We start from the raw sequence: 20,536 nt of genomic DNA, 5'->3' as shown, positions 1-20,536 counted from the left end.
CTAAGAGTGTGTGAAATCCTAATGAGACAAGGAGAAACACAGAGAAACAAAGTTGGAGGCACACAGTAGGGAGATGTGCAAAGTTACTGCAGGAGAGAGAGGAAGATTGTTTGATTTAAAGAGAGCTGGACAAACACAGGGAGATCCACACCGGTGTCTGGACACAGACATCATAGCATCACTCAGGCCGTGTCTTCTTGGATGTATAAAGATGTGAGTGACGGTTTCTATGGCGAGAGCTTCCTCCCACGCAGGCTTTGGCCTTCACCTGGCAGCCAAGGGGCCAGGGGTAGGGCCTGGGACCCAGAAAACCAGCCCGGGCCAGGAATGCGCGGACCTAAGTCTGGATGAAGAGGTGGAAGTTGGTGCGTGTGAACTCGTGGTGGATGCTCTCGAGGAGCGCGTCGGTGTCGGCAGCGGGCTCGGGGGTGCCCGGGGGCCCGGGCCGCACACTGTACTCCGGGGTGTAGGTGAAGGAGAAGGCGCTGGGGTAGAAGAGGCCATCGGCGCGCACCAAGCTCACGGGCACAGTGATGGGTGTGCGCAGCCAGCGCCAGTCGCTGCCGAAGGCGGCTATGTCGGGCGCCACGCACACCAGGGACCGCGGGCTCCTGGGGTGGCACCGAGGTTAGGGCTGCAGCGACGCAGATGACGCGCACCCGCCCGGTCCCCGCGGCCCAAGGGAGGCGCCCCCTATACCTGTACATGGTTTCGGCCTCCACGTCCCCGAACCACACCTTGAGCCCCGCGTGGAAGTTCTCACCGTGGAGTTCCAGCGTGGCCACGTCGCCCCCACCGCTCAGCTGGGGGAGGGAGGGAGTGGGTGCCGTGGCCGAGAGCCTCCTGCTCTCCCTCGCCAGCCCCTACACCACACCCGCAGTCAGATCCCCGCCCGCCAGCGCCCGCCTACGCCCAGATTTCACCTCCAGGGTGCTGATGAGGGGCACCGGAGTGACTGGCTCCCGGGTCCACGCCAGGCTGGTGCTGAAGGAGAACTCCACCGACTCAGTGCCGATGATGGTCCAGCAAGAGCTGTCATTGAGCAGCGCCCTGTTTGCCTCCTTGGGGCAGGGGGAGGCCTGGGAGGAGACCCAGGGGATGGTGGCCACCAATATGGGGGATCCAGCATAGTGCCTGAGCCTCTGCATTCCAGGGTCCAGTCCTAAGCTCCGAGCTTTACCTGCCCTGCGTGGGAGCTTGGACAAGACCCTCCCATTCCCAGAGGTAAATAGGTTCGCTGAACTAGTTGGTTTCTAAAGGTCTAGTTTCTTAGGATTCTAGAATCCTATTTTTTTTTTAACATTGTGCAATTCTACTCTACAGTTTTAAATTCTTTGGGAGGGAATATTGCTCAATGATAATGTTATTTTCTATACATTGGGATTTTATCTCAACATTCTCTGACAATATTCTTTTGGGAGTTGTACTGCTTAATAATAATAATAATTTTCCACATTCTATAATTCTATGGCTTAACATTTTATGATTCTAATGCTCTTTGCACAATAATACTCAATACTATTACTTATTGCTATTTTTATTTTCATTCTATAATCTTATCTCCAAACATTCTATGACTCTAATATTCTTTGGGAAGGAGCACGGCTCAATCATCTTCATTCTCAGATTCTGTCCTGATAGTCTACGATTCTAACATTCCCTGAGAGGCAGTATTGCTCAGTAAGCAAGAGTCATTATGATGATGATGATGATGATGATGATGATCTTATGATCTATGGTTCTCTGTGTTCTGGCTTTCTAGGACGCTTGGTGCCAATACTCTCTACCCCTCACCTGAAATTGCACCACCTTGTCTGTAGCCAGGCATAAGTAAGTGCCAACCCTTCCAGGAGGATCACCAGGAAACTGGAATGCACACTTGTGCAGTTGGGAGATGGGCTCGTCCACGTCGAGGAGCGCGCACTGCTTGGCTACTTTGCGGATGATCTACAACAGAAGTGGTGCAGGGCAGCCAGAGGCTGCCCCCCCCCCCCCACAGCTAGCTTTCTACTATCCAATAGCCATGTGAGCACTGGCAGGTTCTCCTCCCCCCACCCCCCACCGTCCACACTTTGCCGCCATCCAGCCCCACAAAGCACTAAGTATCCAGAGTGAGAACAGGTGTCTTTATGACTGCCCTGCCCTTGTGGGTCATACCTTCCGCATGAATCTTTGGGGATCGCCCCCAGGTATGCCCTCCCTTCTCATACCATTGGAGGTAGCGTGACGCCTGTGACCGTGCAGACAAGTCGCACTAGGGAGCCATAGCGGACGTAGCCCTCTCGAGGCGGGAAGTCCCCCTGGGAACAGTGTTCATCAGCTGGCATGAAAAGAGGGAAGGGAAGGAAGGAAGGTTTCAGGGGTTCCAAGCTTCTGCCCCCAGCCCTGCCCTCCTTGCTTCTGGCTCCAGCCCACATCGCACATGGGTCTTGTGGGTAGGGTCAGCATGCACGGAGGGGTCATCTGTGGCCATCCTTGAAGATGTTTGCTCCTGGGGTGGGGTTTGAGATGAGGGGAGAGGGCTGGATATCGGAGCCAGAATGGCTTGGATGAGTCACAGACTCACTGGGACTTTTGGGTAAGCCTCAATTCCATGGGCAGAGTTGACCTTTCTCGAGGGGTTACAGTGAAGGTGAAGTGAACTCAGGCATGCGAAGCGCCCAGCCCCAGGCCCGCAGCTGCGGTTACCCAGGTGGAGCGTGAAGGCAGCCCACTGGCGCGCACTGGCCACGAACGCCCCGTCCTCCACAGAGAGGTAGCGCGTGGACACCGTCTGGGAGCGCAGGCGGTTGAAGAGGGAGACCTTTGAGCCCGAGGATATGCACACTGTGAGGGGAGGTGAAATCAGCACCCAAGCCTGGCTTGGTTCTTTGTACTTGCCAGACAATTTCTGGTCCTCTGTCCCCTGTGTCAGTCCCCTCCTATGCTCACTGGCCTAGACACACTGGGCCTATTTCATGGTCATTTACCTAGTACCTGCTGTAGTCCTGCTTTTGAACTTTGGCCAGTTCCTTTGTGCTGCCCGGGCATCCTTCAGTTCAACAAATAATATTACCAAGCGTTCACCAAGTGCTTACTTTTGGGCAGGCACTGTGCTGGGTACTGGGCACCAAAGGGTGAATCAGACCCAGTTTTGCTCTGGAGGACTTCACATTCTCAGAGAGGAGGGGCATAAATATAAAATTTCAAAATGATGTGGTAAGAGGTGGGTGAAGGAGGGCTTCCTGGAGGAGGTTATACTCTCAGCTGGGGAGCAGGAAGTAGGTAGGAGTTGCTCAAGGCCTGCATAAGCAAAGACCATGTGGTGTGAAACAGCAGTGTGATATTTCTAGGGCTTGACACTGATCTCTTCCAGCTTATCACACATACTCAGAGCCATGGTTTTGTTTTCTGACTGAGCTTTGACCACCTGGGGAGAAAGCACTGGGTCATCTCCCTCTCTCCCCTCCCAGTGCTAGGCATACTGTAGGTGCTCAATTTATACTTAGTCCAAGTTCCCATCCATTGGATAATGATGATAGCTAACATTTGTTGTGTGTCAGGTACTGTTTTAAATGCTTCTTATGTATTAGCTCATTTGATTCTCTCAACAGTGCTCTGGGGCAGATATTATCTCTATTTAAGAGAACAACTTGCTCCATATCGCAAGGCTGGCGAGTCAGGATTCAAACTCAGGCCACCTGGCTTCAGAATCTGAGCTCCTAACCATCACACTCTAGCACTTACCTGATGCCAAGGGCCAGACAGAGTACTGCCTCGGTCTGAGACGTTCTACGGGGTTTTCAACAGACAGAAGGTAAGTATGATGTAGGGGTAGGACCTGGGCTCTGGAGGCATGCTGACTCAAGTTCAAATCCTGGCTGGGTCTCTTCCTAGCTGGGCAATCTTAGCCAAGTCATCTGGATGGTGATAGGCCCCAATAGTTCATTAAATGAATGGGTGAATGTTCCAGACCTCATTTTCCTCATCCCTGACATAAGAACAATGATAGTACCCACTTCAGAGGGACCTGATGAACATCAAATAGGTTGATTCTTGTTCATGTCGGCCAGGAAAGCTCCACCTTCCCCTAGGTCTTCCTCCACCTCCCTGCCGGGGTAGTGGTGGTATCCTCACTGTTATTCAGGCCCTGCCCCGTCCCCCTGCCCCCCATTCTCAAAGCCCCCAGCCCTGGGATTTGTCACTTGGCACCCAGGGCAGTATTTATTTCAAACTTCTCTTTGATAAGCGATGTGTGTCTTTCTCCCCTGCTAGGCTGTGGGTTCCTCCAGAACAGACACTTGTCCTTACTTTACAGGGACCCGGCATCCAGCACAGAGCCAGGCCTACATCAGGCACTGAATAGGTATTTTTGACTAAATTTCCGTCACTTTTAATTTGCCTTTAGCTCACCACCTACCGGCCATTTTTGTCCGCTCTGGACGCCCCCTCCCGCCGCCTTTCCCAGGGTCGGGGTCGGTCCCCTTTCCTCTCTGCGCTTGCTTCTCTAGCTTCTCATTCTCGGACCTCAGCCGCACCCGCTCCCCCAGACCCCGCCCCTCTCTCGGCTCAGACTCCACCTCTCCCACTCTGGCCCCACCCCTCCAGTCTAGGCCTCCGCCCTCCCCAGTTACGCAGCTCCACACCAGGTGGCACGTCCCCGCCCCGCCCGGTGCTCACGCCCCGCCCGGCTCACGGTCGGTGTTTTTCAGCGACTGCTTCTTCTGCGAGGGCTTCGAGATGACCTTGATGAGGCGGCTGTGGAAGGTGCCCAGCTCTCGGCCCCCTCGGTGCACCAGCCGCAGCACCAGCCGGAAGTGCTTCCTCTTGTCTGCGTCCGAGATGTACAGGGTCTTGGCGCAACCGAATTCCTACGGGGGGCGCGGGCGCGGGGCCGTCTCATCCCAGCCCTCCGCCACCAGGTCTTTGACGTCTGCCCCATCAGACGTGACGTGAAGCAGCACGATCCCAGCTCCCGGGCTCACCCTCGAGGCAGAACCCCGGTCCCCCCGCCTCTCTACCTATCTCTTGGCGTCTTCGGGGGTGAGGGCGTGTGTAAAGGAGCCCTCCTCGCCGAGGGAGGGGCAAGGATGGGAGCAAGAATCGGACCGTGTCCCGTGCGCTCTCACCCTGGAGTCCGGCTGCTCTTCAAAATTCAACTTTTGCGTCTCGGCGGCGCTGCCGGACGCGCCGTCCAGTCCCATGTAACCGCAGACCGTGGGCCCGGTTTCCCCTGCCTGGTGGGCTGGAAAGGGACGCGAGCGGGCTCAGGAAGGACTCAGGCGGCAGACAAGCTGAGTTCTCGCCGCCAGAGGGCGCGGCGAGACTGCGCCTGCGACCGGCCCAGCTCCCAGGCCCCACTGTGCCGTCCCCCAGCCTAGGGAGGCGCCCGGCAGCCCAGGAGTCCGCCCTCACCTTGGCCCTGCCCTGGCTTCACCCTCCAGCCGGGACCTGCGAGGTAGACACAGGGCGGTGGGCAGAAGAACCTGCGGAGACATGCAAGCAAGCGCTGGACTCGCACGTCCATCTCCACTTGACCGTCCCTAGACATCTCAAAGGCAGCATAAATGGGGCAGAGTCCCTGATTGCTCCTCCACCTTTCCCACCGCCCTCCCGGGGCTTCTTCATGACTGTGGACCCCATTAACATCTGAACCTTCTTTTATCATTGCCTTCACTCAACCCATTAATCAGTCCTGTCTCCTCCACATTCAAAACACATCCAGAATCCACGGGTCTCACCACCTCCACCTTAATCCCAACTGCCATCACTTTTGCCTGGACCACAGCATCAGCCTTCCCACGGCTCTCTCTGCTTCCACCCCGCCCCCCCACCCAACCTGCTTTGCACGAAGCAGTCACACTCTCTTCTTTCTTTAAAAAGCACGAGTCGATCATGTTACTTGTCTTCCTAAAATCCTTCGGTGGTTTAAATCCGAAGTCCTCACCTGATGCAGCCCCTGCTTTACCTCTCCGACTTTATTCCCTGCAACGTCCATCTCCTTTCCTAATTCCAGCCCCTCTGACTTCTTTTGTACCAGGACAGGCCAAGCTGGTACAGCCTCAAGGTGTGTGCATTTTCTTTCTAATTGGAACACACCTTTCCTGGATTTTCTCCTGTCTGGCTTCTCTTTCAGTTCAGATGTCACCTCCTTAAAAGGCCTGTCCACCATCGTGACCTTTCTAGCTAACGTGCCCCCACTTCAGTTCTGCTACATTATGCTGTTCTATCACTCTTCTAGCTCTTCTCTCGATCTGGAAGGATCTTGTTCACTGAGGGGACTTTGTGGTCTGTCTCTTCCCCACTACAGTGAAGATGCCTTGAGAGCAGGGGCTGTATTTTTCTGGAGCTGTATGCCCAGGGCCCAGCACTGTCCAGAGAGCCTGGCACCTGATAAACACCCACTAAGTAGTTGTTGAATGAAAGAAGGAATGAATGGGTGGGTGAGTGAGGGAGTGGGGACTGTAGATTCACAGGGAGGTTCCAAAGTGGGGGCTGGTGGGGGCTGAGGAAGAAGGCTCCTGATTGGCCAAGAGTTGAGCCCTGAGCCCTCCCCAGGGTTCTCAAAGGCCCCGAACTGGGAGGCAAGCATAGAGTGGAAGGTGGCCACTTGGAAGGGCTTGGCACTTACCGCTTCTCATTCCCATAGGACTTCTGGGCCACCTTGGCATGCAGGATCCGCACTGTCTGCTCACACTGTTGCTGCAGGCACTGGCGCACACCTTCCCTCAGCACCGGGACCCGCTCTGGGGAGGACCTGGGAGTGGGGGCAGGCCGGCGGCTGGACAGCAGTGATTGTTAAGGGGAGAGGTGGCATGGAGCCCAACAAGCAGGTTGAATGAAATGCATAGGGGGGAGGGGCTAATGTAGTTCTGCCCCACTCGGGGTCAGGGAGGGGAAGCGTTAGGCAAGAGAGGGGATTTGGGTGTAAGTCATGGGTTAAATATTTAGGCTGCCGGGTACTTAATGAGGCCTGCACGGAGCCCACCAGGACCACCCAGGCGCCACTCCGCAGGCCTGGCGCCATGCCCCATGCAGCCTGCAGCACTGGGGAGAGGCCCCAGGGGCACAAAGGCCACACTTGTGCCGGCCTTGGGATGGAGACTATGTGAGGCTGCATGGTTTCCTTGCATTTTGAGGGGGCGCACCCCAGTGACCTCTTGATGCTGGGGAGAAGAGTTTTGCTGGACCCCCTGGCCCAGAGTGCTCTCTTGCCTGCCTTCAGAAGCCTGGAAACATGGAAGCGCCCCCCAAACCGTGTCCCCAGAACCCAGGGGGAACATTTGAGCCCCTTTGGGGTTCAAGGGGGTCCTAACCCCTTTTCTCCCAAGAAAAGGGCCCTGTTCCTGTCGCAGCGTTCCTTCCCTTGCTTACAGGGCCTCCACAATCCAGGGACGGGGCCAGACAGAGCCCAGCGGCCTGGGAGTTTTGAGGAGCGAGGGTGGTGGGTGGGCCCAAGACTTGAGCAATCGCTGAGAGATCGGGTGGAGGAGTCCGCGAGCGCAGAGATTTGAGGGACCACCACGTGGGGCCCGGGGAGCCATGAACCCTGCGGCTGCTCTTCTGAACCCTTCACCCTTCGCGCAGGACCAGAGTCCCGGGCCTCTCCTCACTCCCGGAGCGGGCAGCGGAGGGCAGCACCCCGTCCGCGCCCTCGGAAGCGGGGCCAGGCAGCCGACGGCAGGAGCCAGGCCCCGCTCCGCCCCTTGGGGCTCTACTCCGGGAAGGGCCTCGGAGGCTTCCGACGCATTCCGGCGGCGGAGAGCGGAGCCGCCCAGCCTCCCGCTGGGAGCCAAATTCCGGCCCCGCAACTCGTGCCGCCGGCTCCCGGGGTGGCAGGAGCAGGGGCGCCGCGCTGGCCCCGCCCCAGCCCTCGGAGGAAAGGGGATCGCTCCCTGCCGGTGGGAGGGGTCGCAGCCCGCGCTCCCCCTCCCCACCGCCAGCCCCGGGTTAAATGCGGCCGCCGCCTCCGCTCGCTCCAGCCGTCTGGCCGTCCCCACCTCGGGCACGCTGCCTGCGCCGTTACCTGGTCCAATTGCCCGGGAGGCTCTGCCCGTCGGCTCCGCTCTGCGGCCGCGCCTCCGAGCTGTCCGGCAGGCTCAGGTGAGTCAAAGGGCCTGGGGGCGCTGAGGGGTCTGCGGGGGGATCAGGCGTCAAGCCAGACCGGGCGACCTTATTTAACCGCGGCTGTGCCATTGACGGTGTCCCCATCTGACTTGAAGCGGCCTTCTTCACTTCTGTGGGGTCCTTTCCAAGTTGAGCCCCCACCAACAAGGCCACCACGGGGAGGGGGACTTTTCCCTTAATCTCCTCCCTCGAGGAACCGCCAAGAACGTCCCCACGGTGTTTATTCTTCAGCCAACTCTTGAGTTATTCACAGACCTCTCCTGCCTTTCGAGCCCAGTCTCCCCACTCTCAGGCATTTCCGAATCTTCCTAACTTTAGGATTAACCCCTCAGAGGAGCTCGGGGGGGGGGGGGGCTCTAGTGTCAGACCTGTCACCACGTTGCCGTGTGACCTTGGGCAAGACACTAGTCTCTGGACCTTATTTCTCCCTGCGTGGAACGAGAGGGTTGGGAAGGTTGATGGACTTTGAGGCAGTCTCTATTTTGACTCTCTAGGAATCCCGCGGTGGCGGTGCGCGCCAGGCGAGACGTGGGTTCAGGCCGAGAGCAGGATAAGGGGGAATCCTAATCAAGATTTGGGGGCCCAGAGGCTTCTGCAGGTGGGAAAGAACAGGAGGTGGCAAAGGCCCCTTTGTCCTGACCCCCATGCTCCCCAGAGGTGCTGGCCCTGGCTATGACCCAAGCTAGGGAAAGCATTCTGCACCCTCCGGTTTCCAGCGGCAGCTGACACATCTGGCTTACTCAACCTCCCACCACGGGCCCTGCCAGAGGGATTTTTGTTCTTCTACCAGGCCTGAAAGGCGAGGGCGGAGAGGATCGGAAAGGCCGCCTGGAGTGAGGGAGCTGCAGGCAGCCGACCTTGCTCAGAATAGGCCCATTCACGGAATTGGGGGGTGGGGGGCGGGGTAGAGGGGCTGCGGTTGGGTTAGGGCAGCTGGTCCCCTCTGCCAAGAAACAAGCAACAGAAAAACGGCTAAGGCAGCTTCAGCATGGGGTGGGGGTGGAGCGGGGTACAGAGCAGTGGGAGTGAATGTAAGGAAAAGAGGTTTAGTGACTCCTAGGCGCCAGGTTCTAGGCAGCCAGGCAGCCCAGAGGGGAGAAGGGGAGCCAGGAGTCCCAGGTTCTAGTCGCAGTTTCCTTTGCAGCTTGGCGGGCAGCCTTCTTGGGCCTCAATTTTCCCATCTGTACACGGGAATCCTTTGGAATTATCAAGGGGCGTCGCCAAGGGCAGTGGAAGAGTGAGCGCTCACCTGTTGCCCGTATAGGGTCCATGGCCGCACTCGGGCCTCACTCACCGCCCTCCGGGCGCATCCAATGCAGCTGTCCCCGGAACCCTGTGCGCCCCTGCTCCTCAGCCCTCGTGCGGGATATATCCTGCCCCGGGCTTATCTCCAAGGCCTCCGGGCTCCTGGCCACTGTTTGCTCTGGGCAGGGGCACCTGCTAGGCAGATGTGGGCTTCCCACGGCCACCCAACCAACGCAGCCAGTCCCAGGAAGACGCCCCCTGGCGGCCTCTCCTGAGAGCAGGAGGGAAACAGGTGCCAAACTTGCGTGGTGGGTTTTGGCCTACGTGCTGCGGGTCCCCAACCCCCCAGCCCCGTGAAAGGGCGCGTCTCTTCTGGCGGCCTGAGGCTGGGCGGTGCATGTCTGAGTGTGTGCGTGCGTGTGCGCGCGCGCGTGCGTGTGTTGGAACGACAGCCACATAGAAGCGCCTTGTGTGAGGAGAGGAGGGGGTCGAGGTGGGGAATGGCTGGCTTTCGTCTGCAGACGTTCTCCCAGGAGGAGAGCGCGTGGAACGGATCTTTGGAACCACTTAAGCATAGGACTGCACCGTGGCGAGAATTGCCGAGAGGATTAAATGTTCGAATGCATGAAAAGCATTTAACACTGTGCTCGGTATTTAGAAAGGCATTTTTTCTTTTTCATTTATTTTTGTTTTTGTTTTCTTTTAGGGGGCCTTTTTCTTTTTAAATGTTATATTTTTAAAATCTACTTTCTATTTATTTTTTATTCTGCAATTCTGCAAAGTAGAATTCCTTGTATTTCCCAGCACTGTAATGCAGTACTTTTTTTATTATGACAAACTTCAAACATACACAAAGGTAGAGAGATTAGTAAAATAAATCCATGATCCTTCTCCCCCTCCAAGTGCCCATCACCCAGAATAAGAGTTCCGTAAATATTATTGCTTTGCTTTTTTCCTTGCACCCTCCAGGATCCGACACTTCCGTTCCCTGCCACCCAAGCGCCATGAGGGGCCTTCTTTGCTCGCCACTGCCCATGTTGCTGTTTCTTCTTCAGCCCTGGGAAACCCAGCTCCAGTTTGCAGGTGAGTGGGGCTCAGCCCTCACCAACAGGGGGAAGGGAGCAAAAGCTGGTTCTCCGTCTGCAGCCAGCTAGGTCTGCTGGGGAGAGAAAAAGCAAAGGCTCTGAAATCATAAAGGGGCGGGGTTCTAGTTCACAGCTTCCCCTCTCTGGGACTCAGTTTCCTTATCTGTAGGATGTGGCTTAGAGGTGACAAAGTTGGGCTCATGCAAAACCGCCCATTTGGTGTTTAATTTTAAAAAGTTAATTGAAAAATCAGGAGACTTCACATACAATTCCTGATTTGGGACTTCTCTTGAAAAATCCAAAGATCTGTTAACTTGGGGTCCACATGGCTGCATGGCAGCATTTGGCTGGAGGAGGGTTACAGGTGTCCGCCAGCCTAATCCAACCAGTTCACTCATTTATGTTGCCTGCCTGGTCCCCTATAGACATTTGAGTTTGCCACATCCCTTCGTCCACTCCCGAATTGGAGAATACCTCCTCAGAATAGCCCTAAGAGCTGATAGAGAATTGGGGGAAATCTGGCCCAGGCCCTTAGCAAATGCTGGATGAGTGAATATATCTAACTCGCATTTGTTAGGTTAATTCTGTGCTAGGCGCTGTTAACGCCGGGATAGCACTATTTCGCCCTGGGTTTCCCTGGGGATCTCCTCCAAGATGAGGTTTTGCAGACCTAGGAAAGTCCTTCCTGATCTCCTCGAAGGTCCCAGGTGTCGGTCGGGGCCCCTGGATTTGGTGTTCGTGATTGACAGCTCGCGCAGCGTGCGCCCCTTTGAGTTCGAGACCATGCGGCAGTTCCTGGTGGGCCTCCTCCGCGGCCTGGACGTGGGGCCCGATGCCACGCGCGTCGGCGTGATCCAGTACTCGAGTCAAGTGCAAAGCGTCTTCCCGCTGGGCGCCTTCTCGCGCCGCGAGGATATGGAGCGCGCCATCCGCGCGCTGGTGCCGCTAGCTCAAGGCACCATGACGGGGTTGGCAATCCAGTACGCCATGAACGTGGCCTTCAGTGTGGCCGAGGGCGCGCGCCCCCCGCAGGCGCGCGTGCCGCGCATCGCTGTCATCGTGACCGACGGGCGGCCCCAGGATCGCGTGGCTGAGGTGGCGGCGCAGGCGCGCGCCCGCGGCATTGAGATCTACGCAGTGGGGGTGCAGCGCGCCGACGTGGGCTCCCTGCGGGCCATGGCGTCTCCCCCGCTGGACGAGCACGTCTTCCTCGTTGAGTCCTTCGATCTTATCCAGGAGTTTGGCCTGCAGTTCCAGGGCCGGCTCTGTGGTGAGTTAGGGGAGCGCTGGAGCGAGGCGCGGACCCCGCAGCCGCTTAGACGCCCCTTCCCACCACGTAAATAACATCCGGTCCCGGGAGGCGCCGCCCACTCTAGCGCTAGCCCCGCCCGCCAGATGGTGGAGCGGCGCTGGGCTACCTCAGGCTGTGTCAAATTCCAGCTCTGCCCACTTTTGCTTAGGCTTCGCCCACAAGAAGCAGCATTTAGCGTGCCTGCTCACCCGGATGAGCTGTTGTGGTTTACCACAGGCCTAAGGTCAAACTCCAAAATCGCCCCTCGACACAAAAAGCACCGCCTTTCAAAGCTGAGAGCAACGGCCCACCCTAAAGAGTCATGTCCCGCCCACATGGGCATGGCCCCGCCCACCCTCCTTTTAGTTCCTCCCACAATGCTGCAGGTCTGTTCTAGTCACACCTTGATTTCCCCCACCTTGATTTAGTACCTCTCCACCTCCTCTACCTTACCCCTGTGCATTCTCGCCCTATCCCATTGACGCATCTAGCCCGGTGACCCCTTCTGAGCCTATTCATAGGAGCTACTCAGGCCCTATTCTTTCCCTAAGCCCTCCCATCTGGATTGGCCCTCTCAAATGAGGCTTGTCCCCTCTAAAGCTGTCTTCGAGCTTGGTGCCTGCCTCTGACCCCACCCAGCATTTTCTTGTTGGAGGGTTCTGCCCATCTGTCCCTCGCTGATTCTACTGTTGTGTGTCCTCAGGAAAGGACCTGTGTACTGAGGGGGGACACGGCTGCCAGCACCAATGTGTCAGCGCCCCAGGCACGTTCCACTGTGCCTGCAACCCTGGCTACCAGCTAGCTGCAGATAACAAGAGCTGTTTGGGTGAGAGCTGCCCCTGCCCTGCAGTCTCACTGCTCCTGAGTCTTCTGTGGCTCCCCATTGCCCCAGCATCAGACCAATGAGTCTGGAAGGGCTTTTGGAAGTAAAAGTTCAGTGCCCTTACTTTATGGGTCTAAGAAAGGGAAGGTATTGCCTACAGCCAAACAATTCCTTGGTGAAATCTTGACTCCTAAGGTTAAGTGTGCTTTCTACATCATTGTCTCCCTTATTTCAGGCTTGCCTCCTACCTGGCTACAATATGCCTCCCAAACTTGTTTATGAATTCTCGCGTGCATATCTTCTTACTGTTTCTGTTACTTAGACACTCACTGTTGGGGTCTTCAGTTAGGGTCTCCATACCCCTCCCCACCCCTCTATATATATTGCTCATTTCTGCTCCTGCATCTCAGCTCTTTCTGGACTGCCCTTGCTGCTTCTCTCTGCAAATGCTTCGAGTCCTGGTTCTTCATTTTGTCTCCTAAAAAGCTATGGCACACTATGCCTCCCATATACAATTGGAATTTGCTTTTTCCTGTGACTGTGTGTCCACTCCTTTGATCATGAGGCAGCTACCGTTCTCGGAGCGCTGATTTAGTATTGGACAATGCACTTGAAGCTTTCCATACATCATCTCTCAATCTCAGGACAACTGGGGAAAATAAGTCATGTGTTCCCAATAATGCAGATGTCAGCTGGGGTCTTCTTATTTCTAGAACTTAGAAAAGACTGGCTTGAAGCCTCATGTGATGACCTCTGAACATTTGAATCTTTCCCCAACATCTCCGGGAATTCCCCAAGTGCTTGCATTCTATGGTCACCTCTCACTCTGAGCTTCTGCTGAATTCATTTTATGGGTCCAATTTCTCAACCCGCACATGCTGTTCTTGTTCTATGCATATAAATCAGCCTCTTCCTTGGTTTGCACACTTATGCACACAAGGGCATGTATGTGTTTATATGTAAGTCATGCATATGTCCATTTTACTAAAGATGGGGGTGGCCAGAGGTGTGCATTACATCTAAGTGAAGTCAAACATACGTACACAAAAGAAACACCTACTATTAATAATTTCGTATTAGATACCCTGATCCCAAAGCCCTGTCACCCCATTAGAAGTGATTTTTCACTGGCAACCTCAGCCCACACAGGTACTCATGCTCACACTCTCTCTCTTGCGCTTCCTCTCGCCACTCCCATCTCTTCTCTAGGAACCCCAAATTCTCACTTTTTTCGTGCAAGGCAATCTGCATCTCCCCAGTCCCTATTTTCCAGCTCTGGGCTGTCTTTGCACATCTACACCATCAAGATACTCAGCAGGCGATAGTTCCCTCCTTAGAAGGAAGCTGTAAATAGCAATTGCACTCTTCCATTATATTCCCATTTTGCAGATGGGTAAACGGAGGCTCAGTAGGTAGTGGCAGAGCCTGGTTCTCCTCCATAAGTCAGTGAGCATCTTGAGGGCAGGGGACCTGTCTTCTACAACTGTCAATTCTTGTTCTTAGGCCTGGCTTAGTAACGGGCACATTGGGATGCAGCTGGGCCTTGAGTCGGGAGAGCCACCTGGGCCACTAAGAAGGAGGCCTGTGCTTGTAGAAATCAGAGATGCCTGGGTCACCCAGTCAGGATCTTGGGGGGTTGGGGCCCAGGCATAGGTGTTTTTAAAAAGCTCCTCAGATGGGGCGCCTGGGTGGCTCAGATGGTTAAGCGTCTGCCTTCGGCTCAGGTCATGATCCCAGGGTCCTGGGATCAAGTCCCGCATCGGGCTCCCTGCTCGGCGGGGAGCCTGCTTCTCCCTCTGCCTCTCTCTGTCTCTGTCTCTTATGAATAAATAAATAAAATCTTAAAAAAAAAAAAAGCTCCTCAGATGATTGTTCTATTGGGGCTGAGAAGTGCAGCCCCACCCAGGGCATACGCTGACCTCACCTCTTCCTCAGCCATTGACCTGTGCACTCAAGGGACCCATGGCTGTGAGCACCACTGCATCAGCTCCCCAGGCTCCTATTTCTGTCGCTGCCGAGCTGGCTTTGTACTCCAGCAGGACCAGAGAAGCTGCAGGGGTGAGCACCCTACCACTAGCATCCTGGACTGAGGTCCCTGATGGCTCCAATCAGAAGCGACACCTTTGCTCTCTCTCTTCCTTCCCACCAGCCATTGACCACTGCAGCTTTGGGAACCACAGCTGCCAGCATGAGTGTGTTAGCACATTTGCTGGGCCACGGTGCCACTGCAGAGAGGGCCACGACTTGCTGCCCGATGGGAAGAGCTGTGAGGGTAAGGAGGGGTCTCTTGTGTTTGTGCAGAGGGGCAAGAGATCTTGGCTGGGGGAGTCCACCCTGACTCATCCTGACTTGTCTCTCCTTGAAGCCCGGGACCTTTGCAATGGTGTAGACCATGGATGTGAGTTCCAGTGTGTGAGTGAGGGCCTCTCTTACCGCTGCCTGTGCCCCGAGGGCCAGCAACTCCAAGCAGATGGCAAGAGCTGCAACCGTGAGTGATGGCTGGGAGGGTGTTCTGTCTGGCCCTGCCCCACTGCCCACACTCTGAGCATCCTCGATTCTGCCCTTGCTGTGGCCCAAGGGTACGCTGTGAATGTGTGTGTGTTGGTGATGGTGGGGCAGGGAGTGGAGGGCATGCCGTGTCCTGCCTCCATCTCTTTCCCCTTAATCCTCTACCCTGCTGCCAAGGTTAATATCAAAAGTACACATTTGATCCTATTTCTCCCTCCCTCGAGAGTCTTCTGGGCTCGCCTGTGCTTACCCCTGAGCTCAGATGCTTTACCCCTGAGTTTTTCAGATGGTGGGTGCAGCCACATTAGTGGATAATGAAATCAAATTAGTTTTTTTTTTTTTTTTAAATTTTATTTATTTATTTGAGAGAGAGAGAATGAGAGACAGAGAGCATGAGAGGGAGGAGGGTCAGAGGGAGAAGCAGACTCCCTGCCGAGCAGAGAGCCCGATGCGGGACTCGATCCTGGGACTCCAGGATCATGACCTGAGCCGAAGGCAGTCGCTTAACCAACTGAGCCACCCAGGCGCCCCTAGTTTTTTTTTTTAAAAAGGAGAAAATAGAACTTATTGCATGAGGAAAGAGTAAGTATTGTTTCATGAAATTCAAAATTCAAGTGTGTCATTTTGTATTATTGTTGTTACCGTGGGGTGTGGTCAAAATTTTGAAACCACTGCCTCACCTCATCTCAGCCAGCCCCGTCAGCAGGTCTCCTAGCACACCTGCTCATCCTCGAGGAACAAATCAAATGTTGCCACCTCCATGTAACCTTCCTCGCCTACTCCAGGAAGAGTGAATTATTACTACCTTGGGGCTCCCTATGTGGCCCTCTATTCGAGCACTTTCCTTGGCTGCAGCATAGGGCATGTCTGACTGCTCTGTTCTGTCCTGATTTCCTTAGGATCAGGGTTATGTTCATTTATTGTTGAACCCCCTTCAGGGCCTAGCGAAGTTCCTGATTCAGAACGGGGGAGGTAACATTGTAGAGTGATTCAGGAGCATGGGTTTTGGGGTCAGACAGACCTGGCTTCAAATCCTGCTTGGCCACTGCTAGCTGTGGAGTCTGGAGCAAATTACCTTATGCTTCAGAACCGAAGGTTATATGAACTGGGGATTATACCCAAGATTATTGGGAGGATTGAGAAAAAATATATGAAGCACCTAGCCCAGGACCTGGCACATGGTAAGCTGTCAAATAATAATGTTTTTGTTTTTATTTATTATTGTGACTGTTTATATATTAGCAACATATACTTTTTCAATATATATTACTGTTGATAAATTTATTATTGTCATAAAGTTTTATTAATTTATTACTATTACTATTATTATCTAGTACAGTGCCTGGCATAGGAAGGACTACACGCACGGTACCTGTTACGTAATAAATGTGAATGACCCGGTGGGGAGATGGTTGCTGCCAGGCCAGGATCTGGCGCCCACTCGAAGCTCTCCTCACTACGCAGGGTGCCGGGAAGGCCACGTGGACCTGGTTCTGCTCGTCGATGGCTCCAAGAGCGTGCGCCCGCAGAATTTCGAGCTGGTGAAACGCTTTGTGAACCAGATCGTGGATTTCCTGGACGTGTCCCCCGAGGGCACGCGCGTGGGGCTGGTGCAGTTCTCGAGCCGCGTGCGCACCGAGTTCCCGCTGGGCCGCTATGGCACGGCGGCCGAGGTCAAGCAGGCCGTCCTGGCCGTGGAATACATGGAGCGCGGTACCATGACAGGGCTGGCGCTGCGCCACATGGTGGAACACAGCTTCTCCGAGGCGCAAGGCGCACGGCCCCGCGCCCTCAACGTGCCTCGCGTGGGCCTGGTCTTCACCGACGGCCGCTCCCAGGACGACATCTCGGTGTGGGCCGCGCGCGCCAAGGAGGAAGGTGGGCTTGGCGCGGGACGCACCGGCCTGGGGTTGGGTTGGACGCCGGAGGGGGTCTTAACTGAGGTCTGGGGCGCCCCCTGTGTCCCCCCCCGCCCTCCGCCTTGTAGGCATCGTCATGTACGCCGTGGGCGTGGGCAAGGCGGTGGAGGAGGAGCTGCGCCAGATCGCCTCCGAGCCCGCGGAGCTGCATGTGTCCTACTCCCCTGACTTTGGCACCATGACGCACCTGCTGGAGAACCTCAGAGGCAGCATCTGCCCGGGTGAGCGCATCTGACTTCGCTCAGGGCCCAGCCGCCGAGCTTTCCCCCTTCTATCCAACCCTATCCCCTTGGTAGAGTTATAGCCAGGGGTTGAACTCAATACACAGAGCCTTGTTACTCAAAGTGTGGTCCATGGACCAGCAGCAGAGGCTTGTTAGAACTGCAAGCATTTCCAGAGCTCTCCAGACCTAATGAATCAGATTCTGTACTTTACCAAGACCCTGGGGTGATTCCCAAGAACGTCAAAGTTAAGCACTAGACTGGGCTGGCTACCTGCCCCTCAAATTAGTGGGTGTTCACAGTAATTGGAGGAACTTTTTCAAAGGCATGCCAAACTCCTTGCTAGCAGAGTTACATCACATATTCCTTTAACGTGTTGGAATTCAACTACACAGACCTGGCAAAGTGGCAGGACTGAGAGTGTTCCAAGTATACAGACATGTATTTTTTTTTTTACAATATCACCCATAAATTTAATCCATCCACTTCACCTGGTGCTCAGTTGAAGAAGGGACCAACTCTATCTGTGAAGGAGAAGTGGGCTGTTGAGCCTGTGTGCTGTACTTTATAGGTCATATAGGGAACTTCTCGGGGGTAATTTTCACCGCAGAGTCTTTAGACTCTAACCCAGGCCAGAGATGTGACTCTTTCACATTACCAGGCCCTCCAGGGCTAGGTTCAGTAGAGCAGGGCTGGCCCAGAGAATTTATAGTTTTAAAAAAATAGTTTTAAAATATATATGTGTGTGTATACATGTGTGTATCTACACACAGGATACATACATACACATACACACCTACCTACCTCTCTCCCTCTCCCCTCCCCCCCCAGGCTAACTCTAATAATTAGCTAGGATATTACGGGGGCACTGGATTTGCTACTCTATCAGGGCCCTTCCTGTCCTGACTCTTATGTCCCCTGAAGTGTGACTTTGGGCAAGTCACTTAACCTCCACCCTTACCATAACTTCTCTCTTCTGTAACAGGGGAGGGTGCTGGCTGCCCAAGCTTGCTTCCAGCTCTAAAATTCCTAGAGAAATCTGGGCTCTGTGGTTGAGGCTCTTCACCAATCAGCTCTATGACCTTGGGCAGAACTTTCCCTTTCTCTGGCCTTGGTTTCCCCAGCTGTGAAGTTAGGAGTCTTTGTAGGACTGTTATCAAGACCATTGATGACATCATACAGCAATTTGCTAAGGGTCCACCGAGACTAAGAAATCACTCTTAAATTGTAAGAGCAACTCTTTTGTGAAGGCCAAGCACCAGGTATTGTGCTGTTATATGAAAAAGGGCACACGTTTACAAAATTTTGGTGAATCTAAGATACCATCCATTGTAAGACTATCCATTATTATTTACTGCTAAGAAAAAATAGGTGCTGAATTTAATTGTAAGGCACATTTCAGAAATGTGATTGATTTCAGAAATGCTAGAATGTGTGTGGAGGTAGACTTGGATCAGTGGTTTTTTGTTTGTTTGTACCAGTGGTTTTTAAACATCAGTGTGCATCAGATTCACCCAAAGGGTTTGTTAAAACACCATTTGCTGGGCTCCAACCCCAGAGTTTCTGATTCAGTAGGTCTGAGCTTGAGTCTGATAATTTGCATTTCTAATAACTTCCTAAGTGATAGGGATGGTGCTGGTCCAGGGACCACACTTTGAGAATTCCTGGTCTAATTGAAATACACAATAAAGTGTACACTTGAGCTAGGTAGTACACTAGATCTTCCCTCTCTAATAAGGTATATGTGCCCACTGACTTTAAATTACTTTTAAAAAGTTAAAAATTTTAGTTCTTTAATCGCATTAGCCACATTTCAAATGTTAAATAGCTGCATGTGGCTTGTGTGTTTGGCACTGGGCAGACCAGAAACAGAATATTGCCATCAATGCCTGAAGTCTCATTTGGAGAGTGCTGCTGTCATTTGGACCCTTGCTTCTGAAAGTGTGGTCCACAGACCAGCAGCGTCAGCATCACTTGGTAGCTTATTAGAAATGTGGAGTCTCAGCTCCTTCACGGTTCAGAATCAGAATCTATATTTTAACAAGATCTGGTGATTCCAGTGAGCACTAAGGTTTGAGAAATACTCCTCTAAGATGTGTACACACACACACACACACACTCACACACCCCATAGAATCCTCAGCACCACCCAATGAATAGCTTTTCTCACTGTATCCGTTTTTACAGACAAGGAAACTCAGGCTTAGAAAGGTTGAGTGAGTTTTGCAGTATCTCACAGCGACCTAGCTGGTATTCATCCCAGGTCTGTTTGAATGCGAAGCCCATATACTCAGCCACAGGCGGGTGGAGGGGCGGAGGGCCTTGCCAGGGCCGGCTCGCCCTGCTGCAGATTCTCATTCCCCTGACTCTCTGCGCCCGGCTGGCAGAGGAGGGCATCGGCCCAGGTACAGAGCTTCGGAGCCCGTGCGAATGCGAAAGCCTCGTGGAGTTCCAGGGCCGCACGCTGGGGGCGCTCGAGAGGCTGACGCAGAACCATATCCTTTGGGCCCCGGGGCCCGGGGGCCCGGGCTGCGGGGGGCAGGGTGTAGGAACTCCCGAGACCCCCAGCGGCTTCCTTAACCGCTCACTGGCCCAGCTGACGGCGCGCCTGGAGGATCTGGAGAACCAGCTGGCCACCCAGAAGTGAGGGCCGCCAGGGCCGGGAGCCGGGCAGGGGCGCGGCCCCGCGGACTGTGCCCTCGGGGCGCCGTCGGGGCGCCGGGGCCGGGCAGCTCCGGGGACCCGAGGACTTGGGCTGTCGGGGAGGGGGCGCTGGCGGGCTCCCAGCGCTGCGCTCGAGCTGGCCTCGCCTGGACCAGAAGCCGGACTGCGGGGGACCGAGGGGCGCGCTAGGTCCGCACGCCCTCGCTGCGTGCTGCGCTCAGTTCTTTGTTGGATTTCCTTTTTGTTTTCTTTTTCTTAAAAAAAAGTTTTCTTTTTCTTTTCTTTTTTTTGGTTTCCACGGGGTCGGTTTGTGGGTCTTGCTCTGCCGCCAGGGGGAGGGGAGGCCAGACGCCGGTAGGTCCGGCGGCGCCCGGACGGCGGCTCCTCGGAGAAAGGCGCATTGTGCGGGGGTCGGGCTGGGGGGCAGGGGGCCGGGCGCTGCTTTCCCCCCTTGTTTATTCAGCCGCGAACAGACGGCTCCTTATGCGGGCTGCGGGAAGGGAGGGGGCTCAGCGCGAACCCTCCGGGTTTGAGCAAGACTGCGCCCCTCCATCCCCCAGCGGATGGAGCGCTTCGCTCTCTGGCCGTGCCTATCTCGTGGTGCCCCCCAGATCGGGCTGAAAAGCTGCTAGAACTGGGACGGGGAGTTGATGAGGAAGCGAGAGACAGTCATG

At 54.8% G+C, this 20,536-nt stretch overlaps 2 protein-coding genes across 4 annotated transcripts; one reads left to right on the top strand and one right to left on the bottom strand.

Annotated features, from left to right (window-relative positions):
* Positions 1-337: 337 nt before the first annotated feature.
* Positions 338-9,377, bottom strand: RBPJL (recombination signal binding protein for immunoglobulin kappa J region like). The gene is made up of 12 exons (XM_021688948.1): positions 9,356-9,377; positions 8,006-8,114; positions 6,611-6,736; positions 5,395-5,465; positions 5,109-5,224; positions 4,676-4,850; positions 2,689-2,826; positions 2,211-2,320; positions 1,795-1,947; positions 924-1,079; positions 700-803; positions 338-611 (listed from the first exon to the last, which is right to left on the bottom strand). Exons 1-12 carry the CDS (start codon positions 9,375-9,377, stop codon positions 338-340), a joined length of 1,554 nt encoding a protein of 517 aa, XP_021544623.1.
* On the top strand, positions 8,025-19,947 carry MATN4 (matrilin 4). Of its 3 annotated transcripts, XM_021688949.2 has the most exons (11): positions 8,936-8,939; positions 10,321-10,434; positions 11,137-11,706; positions 12,431-12,553; positions 14,486-14,608; positions 14,700-14,822; positions 14,916-15,038; positions 16,523-16,936; positions 17,046-17,198; positions 19,586-19,693; positions 19,787-19,947. In XM_021688949.2, the coding sequence occupies exons 2-11, from the start codon at positions 10,356-10,358 to the stop codon at positions 19,843-19,845; spliced, it is 1,875 nt and encodes a 624-aa protein (XP_021544624.1). In that variant the 5' UTR covers positions 8,936-8,939; positions 10,321-10,355; the 3' UTR covers positions 19,846-19,947. The 3 variants fall into 3 exon arrangements, with proteins under 3 accessions (XP_044774431.1, XP_021544624.1, XP_044774432.1); XM_044918496.1 differs by lacking the exons at positions 8,936-8,939; positions 19,586-19,693; positions 19,787-19,947 and adding exons at positions 8,025-8,082; positions 19,386-19,571; XM_044918497.1 differs by lacking the exons at positions 8,936-8,939; positions 12,431-12,553; positions 14,486-14,608 and having other exon boundaries at positions 10,356-10,434.
* The last annotated feature ends 589 nt before the right edge of the window (positions 19,948-20,536 follow it).

The sequence above is a fragment of the Neomonachus schauinslandi genome, chromosome 10 (assembly GCF_002201575.2).
Source record: "Neomonachus schauinslandi chromosome 10, ASM220157v2, whole genome shotgun sequence".
In the NCBI taxonomy this organism is placed as follows: Eukaryota; Metazoa; Chordata; class Mammalia; order Carnivora; family Phocidae; genus Neomonachus; species Neomonachus schauinslandi.
The sequence above is the reverse complement of the archived record's forward strand: the minus strand, read 5'-3'. Positions and strand labels throughout refer to the sequence as shown.

Excerpts from the sequence above, each read along its gene's own strand:
- RBPJL (XM_021688948.1), bottom strand. The coding sequence starts at position 9,377 with ATGGACCCTATACGGGCAACAG. Across the intron at positions 2,321-2,688 it reads TGCCTTCACGCTCCACCTGG|CTGATGAACACTGTTCCCAG; the intron begins GTAACCGCAGCT and ends TTTTCATGCCAG. Across the intron at positions 612-699 it reads GAGGCCGAAACCATGTACAG|GAGCCCGCGGTCCCTGGTGT; the intron begins GTATAGGGGGCG and ends GTGCCACCCCAG.
- MATN4 (XM_021688949.2), top strand. The coding sequence starts at position 10,356 with ATGAGGGGCCTTCTTTGCTCGCCACTGCCCATGTTGCTGTTTCTTCTT. Across the intron at positions 11,707-12,430 it reads GTTCCAGGGCCGGCTCTGTG|GAAAGGACCTGTGTACTGAG; the intron begins GTGAGTTAGGGG and ends GTGTGTCCTCAG. Across the intron at positions 14,823-14,915 it reads CGATGGGAAGAGCTGTGAGG|CCCGGGACCTTTGCAATGGT; the intron begins GTAAGGAGGGGT and ends CTCTCCTTGAAG.